Source organism: Alosa alosa, chromosome 10, assembly GCF_017589495.1.
Source record: "Alosa alosa isolate M-15738 ecotype Scorff River chromosome 10, AALO_Geno_1.1, whole genome shotgun sequence".
In the NCBI taxonomy this organism is placed as follows: Eukaryota; Metazoa; Chordata; class Actinopteri; order Clupeiformes; family Clupeidae; genus Alosa; species Alosa alosa.
In genome coordinates, this window is record NC_063198.1 from 31,879,114 (window position 1) to 31,902,396 (window position 23,283).

General features: G+C 42.3%; 1 protein-coding gene across 7 annotated transcripts in view; it reads left to right on the plus strand.

Annotated features, from left to right (window-relative positions):
* Positions 1-23,283, plus strand: part of fhit (fragile histidine triad diadenosine triphosphatase) — a 194,734-nt gene that overhangs the window by 45,533 nt on the left and 125,918 nt on the right. For 3 of the 7 annotated variants that reach the window (XM_048255821.1, XM_048255819.1, XM_048255822.1), the window contains exon 1: positions 5,683-5,941. The exons of the other annotated variants lie outside the window; for them this stretch is intronic. In XM_048255821.1, coding sequence (XP_048111778.1) covers positions 5,826-5,941 — 116 coding nt within the window. In that variant the 5' untranslated portion in view covers positions 5,683-5,825. Of the gene's footprint in view, positions 1-5,682; positions 5,942-23,283 lie in introns of those variants that run through there. 7 annotated transcript variants of the gene reach the window in all.

Consider the following 23,283-nt stretch of genomic DNA (forward strand, 5'->3'; position numbering starts at 1 on the left):
ATCATTAAGATGCCTTAATTAAGATGACACCCCCAATGGGGCCAAATTCAGACTCACACATCACCTTTTGCACACCTGTCTGTGTAAAGAAAAAAAAAGTTTTGAATCCGGACTTGGATTCTGCGAGTCCTGCTTGTCTGTTCTGTGCCAAATTCAGACGTGTCTGACTCAAGCAGCTGTGCATGTAGGACTCTCTATCTGCCAATCATTTGCTTTGCCACTGGTCTAAAAGAGCACATATTAGGCCCTTACAGTAAGTAACAAATGAACCCTTATGTCCCTTGAGTTTTCCTTAATGGTTTTAGAATTGCCGCCATAATTGCTGATTTGGCTTCTGCCAGTAATGTGTCATGGCGCCTCTTTCTGTGGGCCTTTCCTCTTCATCAAAGCCATTAGGATTTCCATGCACCAGGTTGCTGCTTGTTTGCTTGGGGTTTACGCTGCATTGACTTTATAATGTTCATACAGCCGACAGTGTTTGCATCGCTCTCTCCCCTCTAATTGGCTGACAGTCATCTCAGTAAATACTGAGCAGTACACAGCTGCAGAGAAATGGGCTCAGGGTGGAACACCTTTTCAAGTACACTCACCGTGCACCTTTCAACCACAGCATAGGCATTACAGGTGTGATCTCACACTGACCTTTCCACTGCGAAGCGTGGCTATTTTAAGGTAAATCAAAAGGACATCGGGATATCACAGTAGATTAAAGGCCGTTCACACCGTGCCCGTTAATTGGCTGAAAACCAAAAGGAAAACTTTGTCAGGTCATATGTGTCACATGGACTTAAATGACCTCAGAGCAATTGTTGGCCAGCAGAATAACGTGAAGTGTTCTTGGCTGAATAGCATATTAGTTAGAAATACAGATAGAAAAAGCTTTATGCTAGAACAGAAATGTGCCATTCATTCATTGTTTTGCCGTCTTAGTTTAACCTTCCTGTTGTGACTCCGGTCAAATTTGACCGACTGACAATTCTTTTCTCTCAAAAATATTGTTAATTTACTCTGACTATCATGAGGCTTATGACTTTGTTAACACAGGGCATCCGAACACAGAAAACTAATTTTATAATTTTCATAACAATTTGGGTGTTTTATTTAACTTTAGAATGCCCATGTGTATTCCTGGTTGAAATGAATGGGTAAGAAAATGGTCATTGTATAAAATTGAGTTCAGGCACATACCTATTGATCAAATGGACTGTATCTGGTTCTGTACATTCTCACACACACACACACACACACACACACACACACACACACACACACACACCAGCCCCCACTGGAACCCCACTGGGAAGTATCTTCCCTTTCTGACTTGCATGAGCCCAGGTCAATGAGGACTGACAGCCATAAATAGCAAATAGAAGTTCAAAATTGGTAATATCCAATAGAACTTAAGTTGATACAAAGGTCTATCACAACATTACATGACAATATATGTGTTACTAACTATGGATTTATAACAAGTTATAATGCAGCGGCCATTTTTGACCGGGAACACAAAACTAGTAAACATAAACTGGACACAACAGGAGGGTTAATTTATTGACATGACACATGAAACATAATACAGTATCTCACAAACATGAGTCCACCCCTCACATTTTTGCAAATATTTTATTGTATCTTTTCATGGGACAACACTGAAGAAATTACACTTTGATACAATAGTGAGTGTACGGCTTGTATAACAATGTACATTTGCTGTCCCCTCAAAATAACTCCACACACCGCCATTAATGTCTAAACCACTGACAACAAAAGTGAGTACACCCCTGAGTGAAAATGTCCAAATTGTGCCCAAAGTGTCAATATTTTGTGTGGCCACCATTATTTTCCAGCACTGCCTGAATCTTCTTGGGCATGGAGTTCACCAGAGCTTCACTGTGACTGGAACCATGGCAACATCGCGGAGCTGGTGGATGTTTGAGACCTTGCACTCCTCCACCTTCCGTTTGGCATGCTCTTGAAGGCATATACCCGGGTTAGTGTAAAGGAACATTTTTCTGAAAACTGACAGGTGTGCACAATGTTATTTTTGAAAATGGAGAGGGTGAAATGTCCGTTTGTGAAAATAGCCGGCCACGTGTAAACGTAGCATAGGTCATCTTTATGTAGAGCAACAATTCTTTTTTTCTGATCCTCAGAGAGTTCTTTGCCATAAGGTGCCATGTTGAACTTCCAGTGACCAGAATGAGAGAGTGTGAGAGCGATAAACCAAATGTAACACATCTGCTCCCCATTCACATCTGAGACCTTGTAACACTAACGAGTTACATGACACCGGGGAGGGAAAATGGCTACTTTGGCCCAATTTGGACATTTTCAGTTAGTGGTATACTCACTTTTGTTGCCTGCAGTTTAGACATCAATGGCTGTGTGCTGAGTTATTTTGAGGGGATAGAGAATTTACACTGTTAGACAAGCTGTACACTGACTACTTTACATTGTAGCAAAGTGTCATTTCTTCAGTGTTGTCCCATGAAAATATATAATAAAATACAGTATTTACAAAAATGTGAGGGGTGTACTCACTTTTGTGAGAGAGTATACACACACACTGTAATCCATGTCTGCATGTAGAACATCAAACAATTATGTAGAACATCAAGCAGTTGTGTGACTGTGGTTAGCTGGTTTCAAATCGGTGATTTCCTTATTTGTTTTCATTTGTTAAATCTAGCACATGAGGGCAGATAAGCCACAGCATTTTCTCTGTTGTTTCAATCAAGACACTCTGTACCCTGAACCTCTTTCTATCATCAGAATATCACTGACATATCTCTTTTTTTTAAATAAAAAACTGTGGCAAGTGTCTTTATTCCAAAGCACACCACATTGTGTTTTGGATCATCCTTTTTTCTACTACTGTAGGTCTTTACTTTTGAACTGCAATGTCAGTACATTCATCTATCAAATGTTCAAAAAGACACTTTTGTGAGATGTCAGAGTGAGGCTGATTGGACGTGTTTGTTGTGCAGTCAGGACGGCAGAGTCTTTCCGTTGAGGTTCGGAGAAGAGGACTCCTGAAGGTACAGGCGTGGCGTTTTGTCACCACTAGTGCTTGTGATGTTTTTCATGAGTGACACTTGAGAGTGGGCATATGGCTCTGTCTGGGGAGAAATAGCTATGCTGAATGTGTACACAAAACCTGCCTTGGGTCCTTTCAGAAACCCAGCCTCTAAGAACATGGCAACTGTTGCTTGTTTATTAGTTGAAGACAGCTCAAGGTGAATTAATGACAAACTGCCCACCAACCAGCTGCTCTGATGAGTTTTATGCATCTTAAAAGCACGCTTGGCTAACACTGACCTTGATGAGTGCAACATCTGAATATTCACATTTAACTCCGAGCTTGACCTAACACCATCCCTTATTTGCAGAGGGGTAAACACATGTTTTTGTATTGGTTTCACAGGGTCAGTGCTGTGTCATCAGCCCTGTGCTGTATCTGCATGTTTTTAGAGTCGGCACTTCTTATTCTTTTTATTTCGACCAACAATGCACGCAACAGTGTCTGGAAGTCAGTCAGACGTGTGAAATCTGCAGAGCACACCCTTTAAAACAGCCTCCGGACTGTTTATTATTACTAATGATGCATGTATCCCAGATAACCAGTGTGATGATGACAGACCTGCTAATTTGATAGGATTTACTGCTGACACAAACAGTGGTTATCCTGATTAGGGGTGCAATTTACTAAGTTCCACCTCCCAGGCAAGATCAGAAAAATAATTAATTACACTGAAAACCCTGTTTCCATATTCTCAGTGTGGCAGAAGCAATAAGTAATTTGCTTTCTAAATCCGGTGAATTCGAACAGCACTTTCTCAGCACCGTATCTGGGTGGTTTTATAAGCACAAGTCATCTCATTACATATCAGCTTCTGTCGGAAAAACACCAATGACACCGGATTATTTTTATTACCTGGCTCCTTATTAATTCAAAGTTTGAGTCAACTCCTACGTTCACTGTATTCCAGACAGCTCTTACCAAACTTAGGGGGCATAGCACATACTTAATAGTCATTTCCGCATTCTTCGTCGCTCTCCCCCTCATCTTCATCTATTGAACAGATACGTATCAGGTGGCATTGATTAGAGTACAGTAATTAGAATGTGGATACTGTACTCTTCCTCCCGCTGCATTCATTCATTTGGGGACACACCACTCCGCAGTGATAATGCGGGACCTTGGGCTCATATGTGCCGGCCGCGTGAACGCGATCGCAAGACAGCTTTGGGAAAGTGGACCGTCGAGCGTTCTCACTTGTGCCCTTTCCATCATGTGGTGTAATAGAACAAAACCCTGCATATTAATGGCTTGTCAGTGTGGTGTAGCATAGCTGAATCTGAAGCCCGGTCTAGCTAAGAGGCTGTGCTATAGCCAGGTGGTCTATTAAATTCATTGGCTACTGTACCTGTTAGAGGGGGGATGTGAGAAGGTGAGGGGTGGCTCTACTGTAACGTTTTTAATTGGCAGTTGGCAGGTAGGATTATTTTTTCCTGCCTGCATATCAACTGACAAAATGGACAGTTGAGCACTATCCATAGAAAATAAATCTACCACGAGCTGCCAGACGCCATGCACACTATTTAGTATGAATTTTGATTATTTATCCTAGCTGTTTTTATTTATTTATTTGATGCTTTATTTATTTATTTGATGTTCTGTGACTTTGTCTCTGCAATTAAATGAGTTTGCTGCCTCCAGTGTAACTCAAGGATCATAGGCAGAGCATTTGAGGTTTTTGTTGTGCTTATGTGCTTGGAGCTAACATGTCTTGCCCTCCATTCATATCAGTACTGAGTGAACTGTTATGTGCTTGAGGAACACTGACAACAGGGTTTTAGGGCAAAGTCTGCCCTTTTCTTGCTCTCTCTGACAGTTCACAGTGACCTCTGAAGTTCTGATGTGGCTACAGTTTTCATCAATAAAAGACTGCATTTTAATGAAAATAATAAATAAATAAATAAATGCCAAAATATGAGAAATAACAAGGGCAATTTTAAGTAATTTTCAAATAACTAACAATTACTTAAAACAAGATGGATTTTGTAAGGAATTGAAATGATCAGCAATGTCCCATTTTCACGAGATGAATGCTTTTGGTATATTTGGTATTTGTTATTTTTTATGTGTGTTTATTCTCCTTCACCACTGGTGGTGCAGGCAGGCATGCCTGTGGAAGCACTTATTCGAGCTGGTGGGTGGGACCCTTGGGCTGAGTAATGGCTTGGATATTACCAGGAGGAGATTATTTCTGTCTCATGTTGGACACGCAGTGGCAGCCATCCAGGATGAGCCTTGTTGGTGTGCTGTGTATCGCCGTGGAGATGAGGCTTGTTAGTGTGCTCGCCGTGGAGATGAGGCTTGTTGGGGTGCTGTGTATCGCCGTGGAGATGAGGCTTGTTGGTGTGCTCGCCGTGGAGATGATGCTTGTTGGGGTGCTGTGTATAAAAAAAATATATTTTTGTTTGACCCATGTTGAAAATAATGCAGTATTGGTTCATTCTCAGTGGAGCAGATGGGCATTTGGCAGTACAGTCTTCATAACTCTGTTGTGCCCCTGAGGCCAGGAGAGGAGACACTCCGGGGCAGTGTGCAGTTTCATTCGAAGAACTAACGGCTCCGTTTGTCTGATCTGTTAGCCCTCCAAACTGGATGTCCTTCATTTCCAGTCAAATAAAATCAGCTGAACATCTTGCTCCTGGTCTTAAAGCGCCTTTTAACTTGTCACTTTATGTCTGCTGGTAGCCCTGGAATAGCACACTAAACGCATAGCCATTCGTGAAGACTGGAATTTTCCCTGCGTTGAATGGCTAATGCTTTGGCTGAAATTGATTTGTATGGAGTAAAAATACTTAGCAGTCATTTCACAATGGATCTGGGCCACTTCTCCCAGAGCTGCTTTAACATTATTCCATTTGCAAGGTAAACCTAAAGATTTCCTTTTTTTTGTTTGTTGTGTTATTGTTTTGCTTAGAGCATCCTTATAACCAAAGTATATGCTTTCATTAGAAGAAGAATTAAAGTTTCAGTTGTTTTGGAAAAGAGTTGGAACGATGATTCAGTGAGCATAGAAATTAATTAGTGGATTCAAATACAAACATACAGTACGTCCCTGCGTCCCACATGTGTGTGGATGGCTGTGCGCTGATAAAAAGGGATTATGCAAAGCCAGCCGTTGGGCTGCAATTACAGGCAACTTTTAGCATCTTCAAGTGTATAAAACTGATCGGAGGTCCTGCCAATTGCCGGCATTGTTGCATGACCTTGGATCACTGATGTTTATATTCCCTGCACCTTGGCAACCGTCATGGTTATCTCCTGTTGCAACTGGAAGACGCAAGAGAAAGTCTTTTCTGATCTAATCTCAAATGCAGCCTTTTATTTGTGCCATAAATCCACAGCGCAGGTTTGCCAGGTTTTAAAAGGACCAGTAATTCATGTCTCAGCCTAGAGCTCATAAATTGTAGCACCAATGTGTTGTAGGCTGTAATAACAGACCTAATTTATGCTGATGTTGTGCTATAAAGTGTTGACTGAAGCTGTTAGCAATCACATGTGTTATTTTGACATCAGAAGTGTCATAAACAATTCTTAAAAATGTTTAAGGTGCACCTCTAAAATCAACTGCTGGTTGCAACAGGTAACTACAGTTAATCATAAGTGGCCAGTGTAGCTCAACATCTTCCTTTTTTGTCCTAAAGGATATTCAAAGCAACAAGTATTAATGAAAATGGACTCAAACAGATGAATACTTTTGACAGAGTAATATTTTATCGAAAAGGGAACATTGGGCCTCGTGCAGTAACATTCTCGTAAATGTCCTCTTAATTTTCTAGACAGAAAAAAAAGAAGAGTCAAGTCAACTCCAGAGGCAACAAACATTCTTAGTCATCCAAATCAGCCCCTAGCTTGGCACACTGAACGAGGCTTCTGGCTTGATCAGAAACTGGGGGAGTGTGGCGAGTTCTTAGAGTTTGAAGAGTGCTATATCCTTCATCTGTTTTTTTTATTCCCAGGTAATTTCACTAGACCTGCGAATGGGTTATGATGACTTGAGTTACTTTTACTCAATCAAAACACAACTGTAACTTTATTGATATCACCTGAAATACACAATTAAATAACATGACTTATTACATTTCTTAAAAATGGAGCTATATACACTAGACAAGGGTATGATGAACTGTGTGTCAATACTCCTACACTATACTACTACATGGATGCATATGGTGTGTGTGTGTGCGTACTGTGTGTGTGAACTGGTGAGCTATTCGCTGAGGCATGAAATAAATTGAACTCCGGTTTTGTTATCAGGTTTAACAGTGGACGATACAAAATGCATTAACGATATATTAATGCATTTTGTATGTTCCTCAACTTTAAAAGTGTCCTTTCCCTTGCGTTGGACAAACACGTTGTAAATCGTGAAAGCAAGATGTTTTTCTCTTATCTTGGTAAGAGTGCTTTCACAAAATAAGAAAACATTGGTCAATCTCAAAAATCAATAGGTTACAATAAAACAAGAAAAAAACAACAACATGTGGATACAAGCAAAAATAAGAGAAAATGTGTTTGAGTATCACCTCTTCCATAAGACCCACTGTGTTTTAAGGTAGTTGTGTGACCTTGAAATGATGTGTACAATGTGTTTCATCAGTATGCTTCCAAGCACTAGCGGTTAGCCGGATTGATTTGCAGTCTAATTCTCCCAGTTGTACACATGGTGCGCTGGATCCCAGCAAAGCTTGTCTGAGGCGTGTGGAAGAGGAGATGGACTTTGAAGTGAGTTTCAGCTGACAGAAAACCCAGCTGGATCCATACTCTTCCCACATGTCCAGCCTCTGCCCTCCTCCCTAGGAGCCAAAGGCTCTTTTCATTAGGGAGGGGAGGAGGCGCTGAACTATGGGAAAGTGATGACCACGCAGGAAACACTGATGCTTGGGGGCCCTAGGGGTTGGGTTTGATGGACTAAGTTAACACCTTAATGCAAATTGGACGCCCGGATCATCTGTGTGCAGATAGATGGTAATGGTGGGAAAAGTTTTTTTAATCTTTTTTGTACTTTTACGCCTATTTACTGTATGGTAATGTGTAGGGGTGAGAAGTGTATGTTTAAAATGCTGCTATAATTCCTGTGTCAGACACCCATAGTAATGTTTTTGAAATGCTTGTGTGTGCAGTCACACTGTATCTGCAGTCTGGGGCGTTGCAAGCGGGGCGGGGGTTCATGGGTGTTATAACATCTCAACTTTTGCTGAATCACGATTCTATCCCCCCCCACTTTTTGCCACGAAAATGTAGAAAAACAGGGAATCAAAGATGTTGAAAGCCACTTGCTGTTTCTGTGTAGCCCTGTGTAGCCCACTTGACACGCATCTCTGCGTTCTGTTCTCAGAGCACACTTTCTTTGTCTATGGTCTGCAGCTTTTCTCAAACTATGAGCCTCCTCGTCAAGAAAAATAAACTAAAGGTTTCCCCAATCAGGAAATACTTCTTAATTTTGTGTCATTAGTTATAGAGGCATAGACTACAATTGGTATGAGCGCTCATGCAATGTGTGTGCATCCTGACGCAAGTCAAACTTAACACTGGAGATGAATACGAATATCCGGCGAATATCAAACTTATACACGCTGATAACGTGGGCTAGAAGCAACAATATTTATAACAGACAATGTAGATTCCTGTAACTATCCATGGAAACAGCATAGAAACTGCACATCTTAGTCTTTGAATTGACAAATAATTAAGCTGGTATATGTAATACAATTTATTTATATTCATTACATTACATTACATTACATTTGGCTGACGCTTTTTAACCAAAGCGACTAACAACATGGTAAACAGTAAGTTTTAGAACAATTCTCACAATTTTAGGACAGTTTAAAAAAAACATTAGAGTACAGTAAGAATAAGTGCGTCGGTGAGTGCTGTTTTTAGCAGTTACTTGTCAGTTTAAAACGGCTGGTGAGTGGTAGGATCAGTAAGACTTGTTGTAAGTGTTGCAATGAGAGTAGATGTTCTCTAAAGAGCTGGGTCTTCAGGAGTTTTTTGAAAGTGGAAAAGGATGTCCCTGCCCTTGTAGGAACTGGCAGTGTGTTCCACCAACGAGGAACAACAGATGAGAAAAGTTTGGATTGGCTTGAGCGTACCGGTGGTAGAGCTAGGCGTCGTTCGTCAGAGGAGCGCAGCGGTCTGGAGGTAGTGTAAGTCTGTATGAGGGCATTCAAGTAGGTGTGCCCTTTTGGGTTGGTTGTAGACCAGGCGCGCCGCCGCGTTCTGGATCATCTGAAGTGGTTTCACTGCGCAGGCTGGGAGACCTGTCAGGAGGGCATTGCAGTAGTCGAGTCGTGAGATGACTATTGCCTGAACCAGAAGTCGGGTAGCATCTTGAGTCAAGTAGGTCCTGATTTTCCATTATGTTGTAGAGTGCAAAAGCGGCATGACGGGCGACTGAGGCAACATGATCTGAGAAGTTTAGTTGGTTGTCGAGAACAACTCCTAGATTTCTTGCAGTCCTGGTAGGTGAAACAGACAGGGGAGTCAAATTTGATGTTGATGTCGTGGTGTATGGTAGGTTTAGCTGGGATGACCAGCAGTTCAGTCTTTGAGAGGTTCAGCTGGAGGTGGTGTGCTTTCATCCATGTAGCTATGTCTGAAAGGCAATCCGAGATCCGTGCTGAAACCAGGGGGTCGTCAGGTGGAAAGGACAGATAGAGCTGTGTGTCGTCTGCATAGCAGTGGTATGAGAAGCCGTGCGAACGGATAATCTGTCCCAAGGAGGTGGTGTAGATAGCAAAGAGGAGGGGGGCCCAGCACTGAGCTCTGGGGACCCCTGTGGTGAGATGGTGAGGTGCGGATAGCTGACCAAGCCATGATAACGTTAAACGGCGTCCTGTGAGGTAGGATTCAAACCAGGAGAGAGCAGAACCGAGATTCCCATGTCAGCGAGTATAGAGAGAAGGATACGGTGATTAACCGTGTCAAAGGCACCCGATAAGTCAAGCAGAATGAGTACTGATGACCGGCGGTCGCCCTGGCTTCTTTAAGGCTTCTGTTACAGACAGCAGAGCCGTTTCGGTAGAGTGGCCGCTTTTGAACCCAGACTGATTTGGATCCAGAAGGTTGTTCTGTGAAAGGAAGTCAGAGACCTGTTTGGAGACTGCTCGTTCAATGCCTTTGGATAGGAAAGGCAGTAGTGAGACAGGGCGGTAGTTCTCGACTTGAGCAGGGTTGAGAGAAGCTTTCTTAAATAACGGTGTTACCGGGCCATTTTGAACGCTGTTGGAAATGTGCCAGAGGTTAGCGAGGCATTGATCACATGTGTGATAGCTGGGGCGATGGTCGGGCTGATGGACTGAAGTAGGCTCGTAGGGTATAGGGTCCAGCGAGCATGTGGTAGGGCGGCTGCATGTCAGGAGTCTGGACACTTCACTCGGAGAGGCGTGAATGCTGAAAAAAGATGTTCCAGCAGTCCCTAGAGGTTGTAGGAGTGCGGTATCTGAGTCAGATCGTTGAGTGAGCATGTAGAGAATTGACTGCTGATTGCCGCCACTTTGTTTGTAAAAAATGAGGCGAGGGTATCTGCAGTAAGGCTGGATGGAGGAGGAGGCAGCTGAGGGTTGAGTAGCGATTTGAAGGTTGAGAAAAGTTTCGAAAGTGTCTGTAGCTGTTGATTTTGTCATGGTAGAAAGCAGTCTTAGCAGCAGTGATGCTGGCTGAGAAGGAGGTCAGGAGTGTCTGGTAGTTTTTGAGGTCGTCAGCTAGTTTGGATTTGTGCCATTTCCTCTCCGCGGCTCTGAGTTTGGTGCGCTGCGATCGGAGGGTATCATTTAGCCATGGATGAGAATGTTTGGATCGAGCTGGCCTTGTGGTAAGAGGGCACAGCTCGTCTAGACACGAGGTCAGTGTGGAGCAGAGCGAGTCAGTGGCTTCATTAACCTCCAGAGAGGAGAAGGTGTTGAGTGGAGGTAGACCGGAGGCAACCACAGAGGAGAAGTGCGTTGGAGACAGGTTCCGGATGTTTGCGGGCGAACGTGACCATCGGCTGAGGAGCCGGAGGCTGTTCTGACAGGCTGGCGTTGAACTGGATGAAGAAGTGGTCAGAAAGATGGAGGGCGTCACCATGAGGGTGTCTGTGCTGCAGTTCGAAAGTGAAGATCAAGTCAAGCTCTTTGCCAGCTTTGTGAGTCGGTGGGCTTTTGAACCAGTTCGAGGTCAAAGGTGGACCAGGGCCAAAAGTCCGTTGAGCCTGGGGCATCTAAGTGGATGTTCATATCACCGAGAACAAGAAGCGGACAGTCATGCTCAGGGATGGAGGATAGCAGAGTGTCAAGTTCGTCAATAAAGTCGCCTAGTTGGCCTGGAGGGCGGTAGATGACCAGCACGTAGAGTTTTGCTGGGGCGATCACTGTGATGGCATGGAATTCGAATGAGACATATTTGTTTGAAGGCAGTAGCGGGTGAATTTCCATTTGTTGGAGATCAGCAGGCCGTTCCGCCTCCTCGCCCAGATAGGCGAGGGGTGTGGGATAGTGTAAGGTTAGTGGAGAGTGCAGCCGGGGTGGCAGTGTTCTCTGGTTTGATCAAGTCTCAGTGAGAGCAAGGAGTTCCAATGAAAGGTGGTTGGCATAGCCAGCTATGAAGTCGGTTTTGTTGACTGCGGATTGACAGTTCCACAAGCCCATGGAGAAGGAGGTTTCTGTCGGTGAGGACCGTTTAAGTTCCTGGAGGTGAAGGGGATTTCTGCCCCTTTGACATTTCTGCCCCTTTGGCATGATGCCGTTTTCTGCAATGGCGGTGATAACAGATATGGTGGAGCGGCACATTTTGCCTTTTGTCGGTGCCTGTGCTCGGTGAACTTGCACAGGTCAACTTGCTTGTCTTGACCGTGTCCGTCTTACACAAGGCTGGCTGAAACGAGGGCTGCCGCTTATGCTGCCGCTTCAGCAGCAGCCACTATTTTTATTCATAATTATTATTTATTAGGAATTGCATGCAGCTGTCCTCCTGTCTCACTAATGATGCATCAGCGTAGACCGCCCTCTGACGTTCGCACAGCTTAGATTGTTCAAAAGGGTGTTAATTACTGTCAACTGAAAGTCCGGCTCGCCACACCGACCGAAACTCACAGTTTCAAGTAGCCTCCTCCCTCAGCTGTTCCCAAACGCCCAGAGTCCAATTCTAACAATTGGAGAGGATTTGGCCAGTAGTAGCCTATATGTTCTTGCTTTCTCTCTCCCAACTCACTGCTCACTGCATATTCCCTTTGCATACGTTTGCAAACATGCTTTGGGTAGACTTCAAACGTTTTTGAATTTGATCTGACAGTTCTGTCATTACTCTGTGTCTTTTACATTTACTTAAGATATTATAGTTAGGCCTATGCATTAATGGGCTAGTGATACCTCAACATTAAGCTGTTAAGCAACTTATTGTAGCCTAACAGAGGTAGTCTATATCGTATCACTGTAACAGCTTTAAAAATATATACTTGTTTCGCTGGAATGAACGCAGACCATGGGCTTACACAAATAAATTAATTAGTGAGATGATCTGCATCTCCGTTCACCTAAATCTGTGGTTGTGCTAACCCATTTGCACAAAACATCATTTCTGAAATGTTTTCTTCATTGATAACATGAAATATGTCTCCATGTAGGGTAGTGTCAAGCAGTGAAGTGATAGCAGGTAGATACTGTAGGCCTACAGTGCATGTCACATGAGCCACACAGATGAGGAGCGCTGCTTGCTCTGTTCTGTGTTTAGCAACCAGAATTTCAAAATGTTCCCAGTGGAGAAACCCCCGGACACCTACCAATATTGTCTGCACCCCCTCTCAGAAAATGCTTCGCTATATTTTAAAAAACTTGATACGCCTCTGGTTGACAGAAGTTAATGTAATTGAAGGATTTTTGGTTGGAAGGGATTTTACCTAAATGACACAGGAACTTCCAATTCTACTATTATTATTATTATTATTATTATTATTATTATTATTTGTTCTACATTACTTGATAGTGTATGTATAAAGAAACTAAGTATGTCGTATCCATCTTATTTTGTCAGAGAAAGATGCAAATGAAATAGAATTCTACATTATGTCATTTCATTAGCTAGACTGAATGCATTAAAGGAAAAATCCGGTATTTAGCACTTTGAGTCCATTTTCTGGTTTGTTTTGGATGAACTAGAGTGGTGGACACCGAAGTTTTGACGATTGGTCCTGTCTCGACTTTTCTGACTCGTTTTGAAATGCCTTTGACTAGTTAGAGTGGCGGCCTACAGGCATGCTCAAACATGTCCTAAAACAACCCTTAACGTTCGTTTTCAAAACTGTGCAACTCACCAAGTGGTAAGTGGTGCTAAATACTAAATACCGGAATTTTCCTTTAAACACACATTGCAGTTTCATTGCTTAAAGGAATGATAACGAGTTAAAACTTTCGCTTGGGATCAAAATTATGTCATTCCGAGTAGATTTGAGCTAGACCGTTTTTGCATTAACAACGTAATAGCTTATAGTTTTTAGTGCAAGAGGCATTGAATCACATCAAAATATATCGCTATTTTTAAACCACTGACCAGGCTCAAAATAGCATCACAATTCAGTGGTTATTTGGAGAGGGTCCCTACATACATACAATAAATAAATGTACAGAGAGGTTATAATAAGGACTATTTATGAAGTCAGTGCATAAGTGTTCCAGCTTATCTGGTTCGTATGTTGACTGGTGAGATTTGCTAATATCACAACAATATGTTCAACAAGGTTCTGTCTACCTCTTAACAGAGCTCTGCTTTGCCTCCACCCCTGGAGGTCCACAGGTTGTCAATTTCACAAAGTCTATCTGTGTCTGCAAAGTGAGACAACATGAAGAAATGTTTGTACGGCAGTACTTGGAACTGTAAAGTTCAATTTGCTTGTATTATTTGAGTGTTTATTCATGGCCATTTTGTATATAAATGTTGTATTTAATGTCTGTAATCCAAAGGTTTATGATGTTTGTAGTATTTCTGAGGGATGTGCTTGCTGATTGCTGCAAGAGAATGATTGAGTAAAGGCGTCCAGTTATGTGTGTTATAAATATACTTTTTTTTAAACATAGTTCTAAAATGGCATCTAGATGACTGCATGAAAGCCTGTAGCATGACGTTTATCTGATGTAGGGACAGCAAACATCCAGCTGTGTTTTTATTCTTAACTGTTTCAATTTTCTCTCTAAACAAAGCACATTCACTCTCTCTCTCTCTCTCTCACTCACTCACTCACTCACTCACTCACACACACACACACATACACACACACACATACACACACCAGCAGCAGCATTTCTATTTAACAGGACAGTTGTGTTGATTGGTTTTGATGAGCGAGGTAGAGAATGATTAATTCATTTTCCAGACGATTGAAGAGAGATCTGTCTCTAATCTTGTCAGGGTGCGTGCAGGGCCAGCCCTGTGCTCGCTTGGCCACGCATGGCCTCGCTTGTTTACATAAGACTGTTGTCTTTCGGAGGGAGAAAACCAACCTGTACCCCTGTAGCAAGCCAACATTAGAGCCTGCATCTGGTGTCGGAGAACAAAACTCACAGGTCCTAATTATTCTGTGTAATTATTGCAAAATGCACAGCTGCTAATTACTTCATCAGCCGTTTGAAAGAAATAGTATTTTTCCAATTATGCATGTTGGTCTGTGCGCTGTTTTCCAAGGTTACTATTGGACGCAAATGGGATTCAGCCATGCAGATGCAAAGTGATCATTGTATTCAACTAATGGGCATTTTATTAGATTTTTTATTTCCTTTTTAAAAATTCCTTGAGGTCTTTGGAGAATGAGAATTTTTAGAGAGCCTCTTGAGAGCGGCAACCTTTTTGACACAGCCTTCACCGATGGAAAATAAATAAAGGCCTGGATTGGAGCAAAATCGTCTTTGATTCTCCACTCCAAGGACTGTGCTGTGCCACTCATTACAGGTCTGGTGGTTTGTGGCTTCGGTCCCCTCCGGGTCTTTCCGGGGCTTTTTGGCCTTCTTTCCCGTCTCCGTCGTAATTGCTCAGTCCGCTTCACCTGGAGTTGACGGCTCTCGCTCTCCCCCTGACTTGTTGGTCATTTCCATTCCTTGCACCTTAATTGGCAGAGGAGCGGCAGTGCTCTTGGCAAATCAACCCCCGTCTGTCCAGCGATGGCTCTCCCATTACTGCTCCTAGTCAGTTGCTACTGCGGGCTAAAGTTGTTATTCCTTTTTTTTTTTTCACCCAAAATCAAAGGAGACCCAAATCAGTTTGTTAACTTCTGTGTCTCAAGTTGTCTTGCACCAGTGTCTCCCTCGTGTTACATGTGCTCTTAGCAGTCTGTGCGTCAGTGTTCGCCTATCACTGCGTCAGTAAAGAGCAAAGAAAGGTCTGTGCACAGTGCTATTGTTCATATGCTCATAGTGAATATTCTATTTCTTAATATACAGTAGCATACTGTATCACAGCTGTGCCTGGAGGTGTCATTTCACATTAAATGTGAGACACTATGTGAGAATCCATTTCCAGTTCATGTTGTGCAGCATTTTGGTAAACATGTTACTGACTGGAGTGAGACTGACTTTATAAGTATAAGTATAAATACTCTTTTGATCCCGTGAGGGGAAATTTGGTCTCTGCATTTATCCCAATCCGTGAATTAGTGAAACACACTCAGCACACAGTGAACACACAGTGAGCTGCCTGCAACAACAGCAGCGCTCAGGGAGCATTGAGGGGTTATGTGCCTTGCTCAATGTGCCTACTGGTTGGGTTTCGAACCGGCAACCCTCCGGTTACAAGTCCGAAGCGCTAACCAGTAGGCCACGGCTGCCCCTTTACAAGGGCCGAATGGGGGAAGGGCCCTCAAAAAAGCCCCAATGAATATTATAATGATTTTATAACACTATGTTTCTAGGTTTGGGAGGCCCAAGATGATATTCTTTCATAGAGATGGACTATATTCTTATAGTCGCATGCCTACTGTGCCAGTGCTGATATGGCTTTGTAGATCAGTAAAGTGTGGTATGTGTTCTGTGTTCTTTGTGAAGAGACTTAAAAGAAACAGCTGCACACAGAATCATCATGGACATTTTGAAAAAGCCCCTCCTGTGAATCCTGGGTGGATTAAAAAAAACTGAAACGCCTAAATAGAGACGCTCATTATTATGGTAATCTGATCCCCTAATAGCTTTCCGTTTTAGCAATCAGTGTTGTGCAATTTGTCTAATTAGTTGTTCTCTACCTGTGCTCTCTCAAGCCTAAAAAAAACTCTTTAATAATGTGCTTTGATGTAGATACAATGCCTTTCATGAATGGATTCCCCTACGAAAGCTTTGTGTAGTGGAGGCGAATCCTGCTGAGGAGGAGGGTGATGCACTGAAGGATATGTCACAAAGTAAATTAGCAAGGAAACCAACGTCTTGAGTGTCGTGAGGTTTTGAACCTTATTCAGAAAAACATCTTGCTTGGTATTCATGTTACTCTTGGTCGTTGTTGGTGCCAAATGGCAAGTCATATCATTTTGATTTATCAGATCACTATCTTGTGCCCTCTTCAACCCATCCACATGTGTAGTCAGTATTGACATTCATCCAATAGATTGACAAATCAGGGCATACATAATGGTGCTAACCACATTCATGCATCCTTAATGCCATAATGTACTGTAAGCCCTGCCATAAATTCACATAATGGCTATTAGCCTCAAGAAAAGCTGGCCCAGTAGCTTTCCTTGGTTAGTCATGATTACAAGCATTTATTAGAGGAGAGGATGTGTATCATAATTTACTACCCAAGATGAGGAGAGACTAAAAAAATTAAAGCAACCTCAGCTTTGGCCATGTTATTTATATTTATACATTTGTTTGTTTGTTTATATCGCCAACAAAAACATGAATTAATTAAAGATAGTGCGAGGCTAATGGAAGGAGCATAGTCATTAGGGTGAAGAAAGTCTACAAAATGTAGACTTTATTGTCTTAAGGAAACTCGGCTATCGATTAGCAGTCTCTGCATTCAGTACAAAGAGATTTATGGTCTGTAGACTATGCAGAGTTTACCCAACCCTGTCTCTCTGTGCTCAGTGCAGTAACAGCCTTCTCCCGTTAAAGGCCTTTTATTTAGTATGTGCTCACTGTACTATAATGTTGTTTATTTAAAGATACACAGGCCATTAGAAAGCTTTCAATCAATGGTCATGATGAGAGCCACTGGATGCAAGTGATTTTTTTTTCTCCCATACTGATCCGTGCCTTCAACGGCATTTATTAATTAGCCGAGTCGTGTGAAGAGAATTGAGAGGCAAGGCAGAGAGGCAAATTGAAAGGCATTACTGTATATCAGTGTTTTATTGTACTCATTTCATTTTAACCCTGTTTGGCGGAACCACTTCTCTCTCTCTCTCTGAGTTCTGCTGAGTTTCGCTTTAGCAACATTTTGCAATTCTAATCCTCCTTCTGGCATGGACAAAAACACAGCATCAAGAGGCGTAGGTGTGAAGGGCATTTTGAAATACAAAGTCAAGGATGGTTAATCATTTTCCTTTTCATTCATCTCATAGACATGTCGAAAGGACTGAAGAGATTGTGGGAATTTGTTGCATAGCTTTTTCTTTTGACCGGGGAAAGTTGGGGGTGGATTAATTTCCTCTTGTTGTCAAAAGTGACACAAACTGAATTAAACTAAGCAAAATGGCCAAGGGTTGCTGCATTCACAAGACAGGAGTTTTAGCAAAGAGCACTGTGACCTACAGGAATGAATGTTTCATAGCTAGGCATCTAGCAGCATTGAAATGTCAGCATGCTAATCTCCATGGTGGTTTTGTTCTATGTATGTTTGACATTGCCATGTCCTCACAGAGTGGAAATGCTCTCCGTAGTGGGAGCTGTCATTGTGCTGTAATTTATTCTGCTCTGCCAGAACACACTCGAGTGTATTACTTAATATCTTATTATAGTGTTTGGGTTTTGACTTTCTGGTAAGTGATTTTAAGAGTACATTCCTGATTGGCTGTTGTTTTTGTTATTTAAAGATTTTCTGCTTGTTCTCTAAAAGCCTTACCACATACATTGCCACCTTTCTGTCTTCACTTTTTTTTTTGTCTTTTGTCTGGGAGTTTAATGTCTTTGCCCTTATAGATCTCACCCACTGTAGCCCTGAAGGGCAACCATAATCAATACCTGCACCCTCAGTTGAGGAATCACATTCCGCATAATCAATTTTGCCATGTGCCATGGACATATGCTAGCTCTCAAGTATCGCTATTAGAGTTAACAGAAAAGCTCTGGTGTTAGTTATATTTGTTTTATGAGCGAGCCGTAGTGCGGCCGCTGTCAGGGATCCGTGCCCTGAGACAGATGGCTGTGCCGGGCGGAAATAGAAACATTGCGCTCGCCGCCGAACATGACTAGTGGTGAGGGATTTCCCGTAATGGTGGCGCTATGCAAATGAAGGTAATATCGCACAGCCCTCCATCACAGCAAAGGTCAGAGTGACAAAGTAATCAATGAGCCACCGGGGACTCCTCAGGACCCTCCAGAGCTGTTTAAAATGGCTGCTTGGCTGGGGGCTCAAATCCTCTTTCTCTCGGTTCAGTTGGCCCTCATCCGGAGACACTTGTTCACCTAATCTTATTTCCACTGCTAATGCTTTTAGCTGGCAGTGGTGAACTAACGGGACCTGTCATGATAATGATTTATGCGCACTGCCAAATTGGATCTCTTGCCTTGCCCAAACTTAGGAAGGTGACTCATAATATTTACTTCATTGCACAGGGAAGTGGTGAATGAAAATCGCCATCCTTTTGAACCATCAGCTCCAATAGCCTAATGGAGGGTGATTTGTGGGATAGAATTTGGAAATAGATGCTCTCGATTTGACAGGAACCAGACAGTTTTGATGAAGACTTTGATGAAATAATTGGCATGTCTACACTGTGCGGATGCATCCCACATATACATATGTAACAGCTTTCAGAAGACACAAGTCTGCTCTTTAGCCGTGAGAAAAATAATTGGCATGTCTACACTGTGCGGATGCATCCCACATATACATATGTAACAGCTTTCAGAAGACACAAGTCTGCTCTTTAGCCGTGACTTCATATATACACCCTAATTTTAAAAACAAAATGGCTCAGTGATGAACTGATGAGACAGGGCATAAGGTGTTGCTATCCCTTTACTGTACGTCTGTAGAGATTATTTATTCACTTTGCTTCTGCCTTTTCTTGGATGTGGTGCTGTGAGGTTGGATGTTACATTTTCTCCAATGAAAGATTTCCCATTTGTATCCTCTGTGTTTGAGTGGACTTTTCTTTCATCGTCAGTGCTGGGCTGAGCTCAGAGAGGGCAAAGGTCAACGGTTTTCAGAGCCGTGCTACATTGATGGCATGAGAGGCTAATATCTGTGTGAAATCACCCAATGCGTCTTCGCGTTGTTTTCCCCCGATTCCTCTTGTGGAGTGGGATGCTCCTCCATGAGTGGATTGGCACTGTGCACTGTAAGTTGTGAAGCGTAGTGGCATTATGTTTAATTTTCAATTTCAGTTCAATTTCAAGAAATGTTAACACTGTGAATGAGGAATTTCAAGCATCTTGGGTACAACATAACTCCAACTCTTTTTTTTCCTCTCCTGAAAGATATCTTTTACTGGAGATCTGCCTGTTCATTTGTGCATATTTCTATAAGCACGAACCACATTCCCTTCACACGCAAGATATTCTTTATGACAATTCCTCCGGCTAGGAGTAGATTAAAGAGTGATACATTCAACCTGCTCCGACACTTTTACTGTTTGGCTACTACTGATCAGAAAATTAAATCTAAATAAGATTCTCCACCAATGCTCGGCAGTGTCGCAAGATGATAAACATGTGTGATATACCTTGTAAAATGCATTTCAATTAAAAGGACACTATTATTCTTTTGCACTTCTTATTTAAAGAAGACTTCTTAGACCATACCGCTCATACTGTCCATGAATACAATTCAAGCCTGTCTGTTGTGGACATTTTATTAAGATTGAAAGGAAGTGTACTGTAGGTGTTATTATTGTCTAATGCAAACAACGGTATAATTATGGGATGTTTGTCCGTACCTCATTTGTAATTTTAGTGTGTGTATATAATTTGAAAACATAACTGTGGTATTTAATACCTCTTGTATGTTTCATATAAATAATACAATACATGCGAATATATGAGTCAAGATTCCCAATCATGAATTTGTGAAATTGTTCTGCTTCTGTGCATGCTCTGATATTTGTTTTACATAATAGTCCACAAATGGGTCTGTCATCCCTTTTTTTATAGGGTTTCTCTCTATACAGTCATAGCTCGACCCCTGTGAAACCAACAAACACCAAACCTGTATTAGGACGCGGCTGTCCTTATGGCTAAGTATTGAAGCCTTGGGAGGGCTCTTGTTTCTCTCACATGCCTTGGTCACTTATCTTGGTCTCTCACATGCCTACATGACCACTTATCAGGTGGTCATGTAATGTTCAGTTTCTTGGGGGGTGGTTTTGGCCATCTTATTGACTGGTCATCTTCTAAGGAAACAGAACCACATGCTGACCACCTGAGTGAGAGAGACACTGTGTGAAGAGGGGTGTAGTGGAGACATGCTTCTGTTAACACAGATCTTTTGCACCAAGGCTGTTTAAAGAATGCAGCTGTGCTAAGTGGTGGTTGCCAATCATGGACCTCACGACTCAGTTTCTTAAAGGTGTTTTGTTTGGTCCTTGGTTAAAATAAAATGCTTGTTTCTTTGCACAAAAGCGTCTGCTAATAAATTTGAATATAAACATAAACACAAATAAGCACAACTTTAAGAAAGCCATAAAAAACTTTTGATAAAAAGGCTTTGTCATTTCACCATTGCGATATCTTAGAGAGACATACATTTTTAAGCTTTGCCAATTTCAAACATTTCAAGTATGCTTGTTTGGTATACAAAGTGCTACATAATTTTGCCCCCCCTCCGCTGCATGGCTTTTTCCAAAGACTTGGAAGCGGAGGTAGTACACGGGCCTCTGTAAAAGGGGACTGTGTGATACCATTCAGATGCACCACTTCTGGACAAAACGTATTGTAATAGGAGGTCAACTAGCTTGCCCCTGCCAATAAGAGAGTGTCCTACATTCAACACGTAAAACTAACTTAAAACAGTGGCTCCTAGAGCAGTGTTTTTCAATCTTTTTTGTGCCACGGCACACTTTTGACACAATGTCCCACGGCACACTAACATCCTGTGTGAAGAAAAAATAAACATACCATAGCCTAAAATTTCAAATAATACACAGATATGGCCTCATTATGGCTTCTATGCAAGACCTGCTCAATAAAACAAGCGCCCTCTGTTTCATTTGTAGGTGACTATATCTAATTTAATTGTTGTTATGAACATGATATGTGATGATTCTGTGAATACTGGATATGGGGCCCCCGTTGTACAATGCCTGCATACCACAAATAGTGCAATCATACAATCAATGAGAGCATGTGGTTATAAATTCTTTGATGCAACAGTTGCTTTTCTGGACCAGTGAGTGACATTTGGGTAATTTTCTGCAGCACACCTGATGATCTCTCACGGCACACTAGTGTGCCCCGGCACAGTGGTTGAAAAACACTGCACTAGAGAACCAGAGATGCACTCACTGTTAACTGCTACACATTTCATCACCCATACACTTTCACTGTTAAACTGAATGCAGTTTAGGGGTCTTTGTCATCATGTATTGTTTGTTTGTTTTGTCAATGTATGTCACCATTATGTGTTTCATTTCTAGTGTATGAGTGCTGTATGACTGCTGGCTGTCTCTGTGTTTGTCCTATGTCACCTGCCTAGGAACTGCAGATGAAAAGTAGTTAACGTTACTAACTAATTTGCATGGTGTTTTTTTATACAATGTTCATAAATATGCATGGTCCCTATAAAATAAACCAGGAAAAAAAAACTTCCTGTGCAATCCCCGACTGTTCCTTTAAGGCATATTGTCACCCTCCCTGAACTCCATTTAACACTTCTCTACCCACCTGAGGAGAAGCACAATGGTATCATTGTAGTGCTTGTGTGGTAACACTGGCTGACATATATAGGAATTATTTAAGTATCAATCAAAGCGGTTTTAATTAGAATGTCGTTCAAGTAGACTCCACCCATGGCCCAACTAAGTATAAGTATATATACTCTTTTGATCCCGTGAGGGTCTCTGCATTTATCCCAATCCGTGAATTAGTGAAACACACTCAGCACACAGTGTACACACAGTGAGGTGAAGCACACACTAATCCCGGCGCAGTGAGCTGTCTGCACCAACAGCGGTGCTCGGGGAGCAGTGATGGGTTAGGTGCCTTGCTCAAGCGCACTTCAGCCGTGCCTACTGGTCGGGATTCGAACCGGCAACCCTCCGGTTCCAAGTCCGAAGCCCTAACCAGTAGGCCACGGCTGCCCTGTAACTAATGGCGCCTCTTGCAATGTTAGTGAAAGCGAAACTGTATTTGTGAGCCATATAAGTCAGATTCCCTGTAAAATGCAACAGCGTCTTCCGTAGCCTGTGTTGTGTGCTCACTGAGTTTCGTGAAATTATGGTAGTTGTTGTGTAGAGTAGTTGTATAATCCTGATGAAAACCAACCTTTCAAGAAACAGACACAGGTAAAAACATAACCTCTTGCCACTGATAAGATATGGGTCTTTGTGACATTATGAGCAGCTATGGTGAATCCAGAATATAATGTCTTGTGTTAAATCAGTTGTAGTTTGTGTACAAACGTGAGCTCCAGATGAATCTCCAATATGGCTATGAGATGCTGTTTGTCGTCTGAAGTAATAACACATGTGACCGTGTTTTTACTCTCCAGTGTGTTTTCCTAATTTACCTAATAACTGTCAGCATGCTCATTGGTTGCCTGGAGGTGTCTTGGCACCTTATGATGTATTTCCATCATAGACAACTGGGGTAGGTCTTGTCGTTTGTGCCACTGAGATTTGAGTTGTTTGGGTTTGGCGTCATCAGAACATCTGGATGGAACCGCGCTGCGCTGACAGCGATGATCAATACCTGTTCACTGGGCCATATTTAGAAGTGGACCTCCTGTGAGATAGAGTTGACCCTCAGGCTCAGAAGGTCAGTCTTTTCCTGCGTGCTCGATTACAAGCATGTTCCACTCTGTGTGGCAGAGCTAACCAAAGCAATCTCAATGAGCATGTTAGATGTACAATTCAAATAAGCATTCAGGAC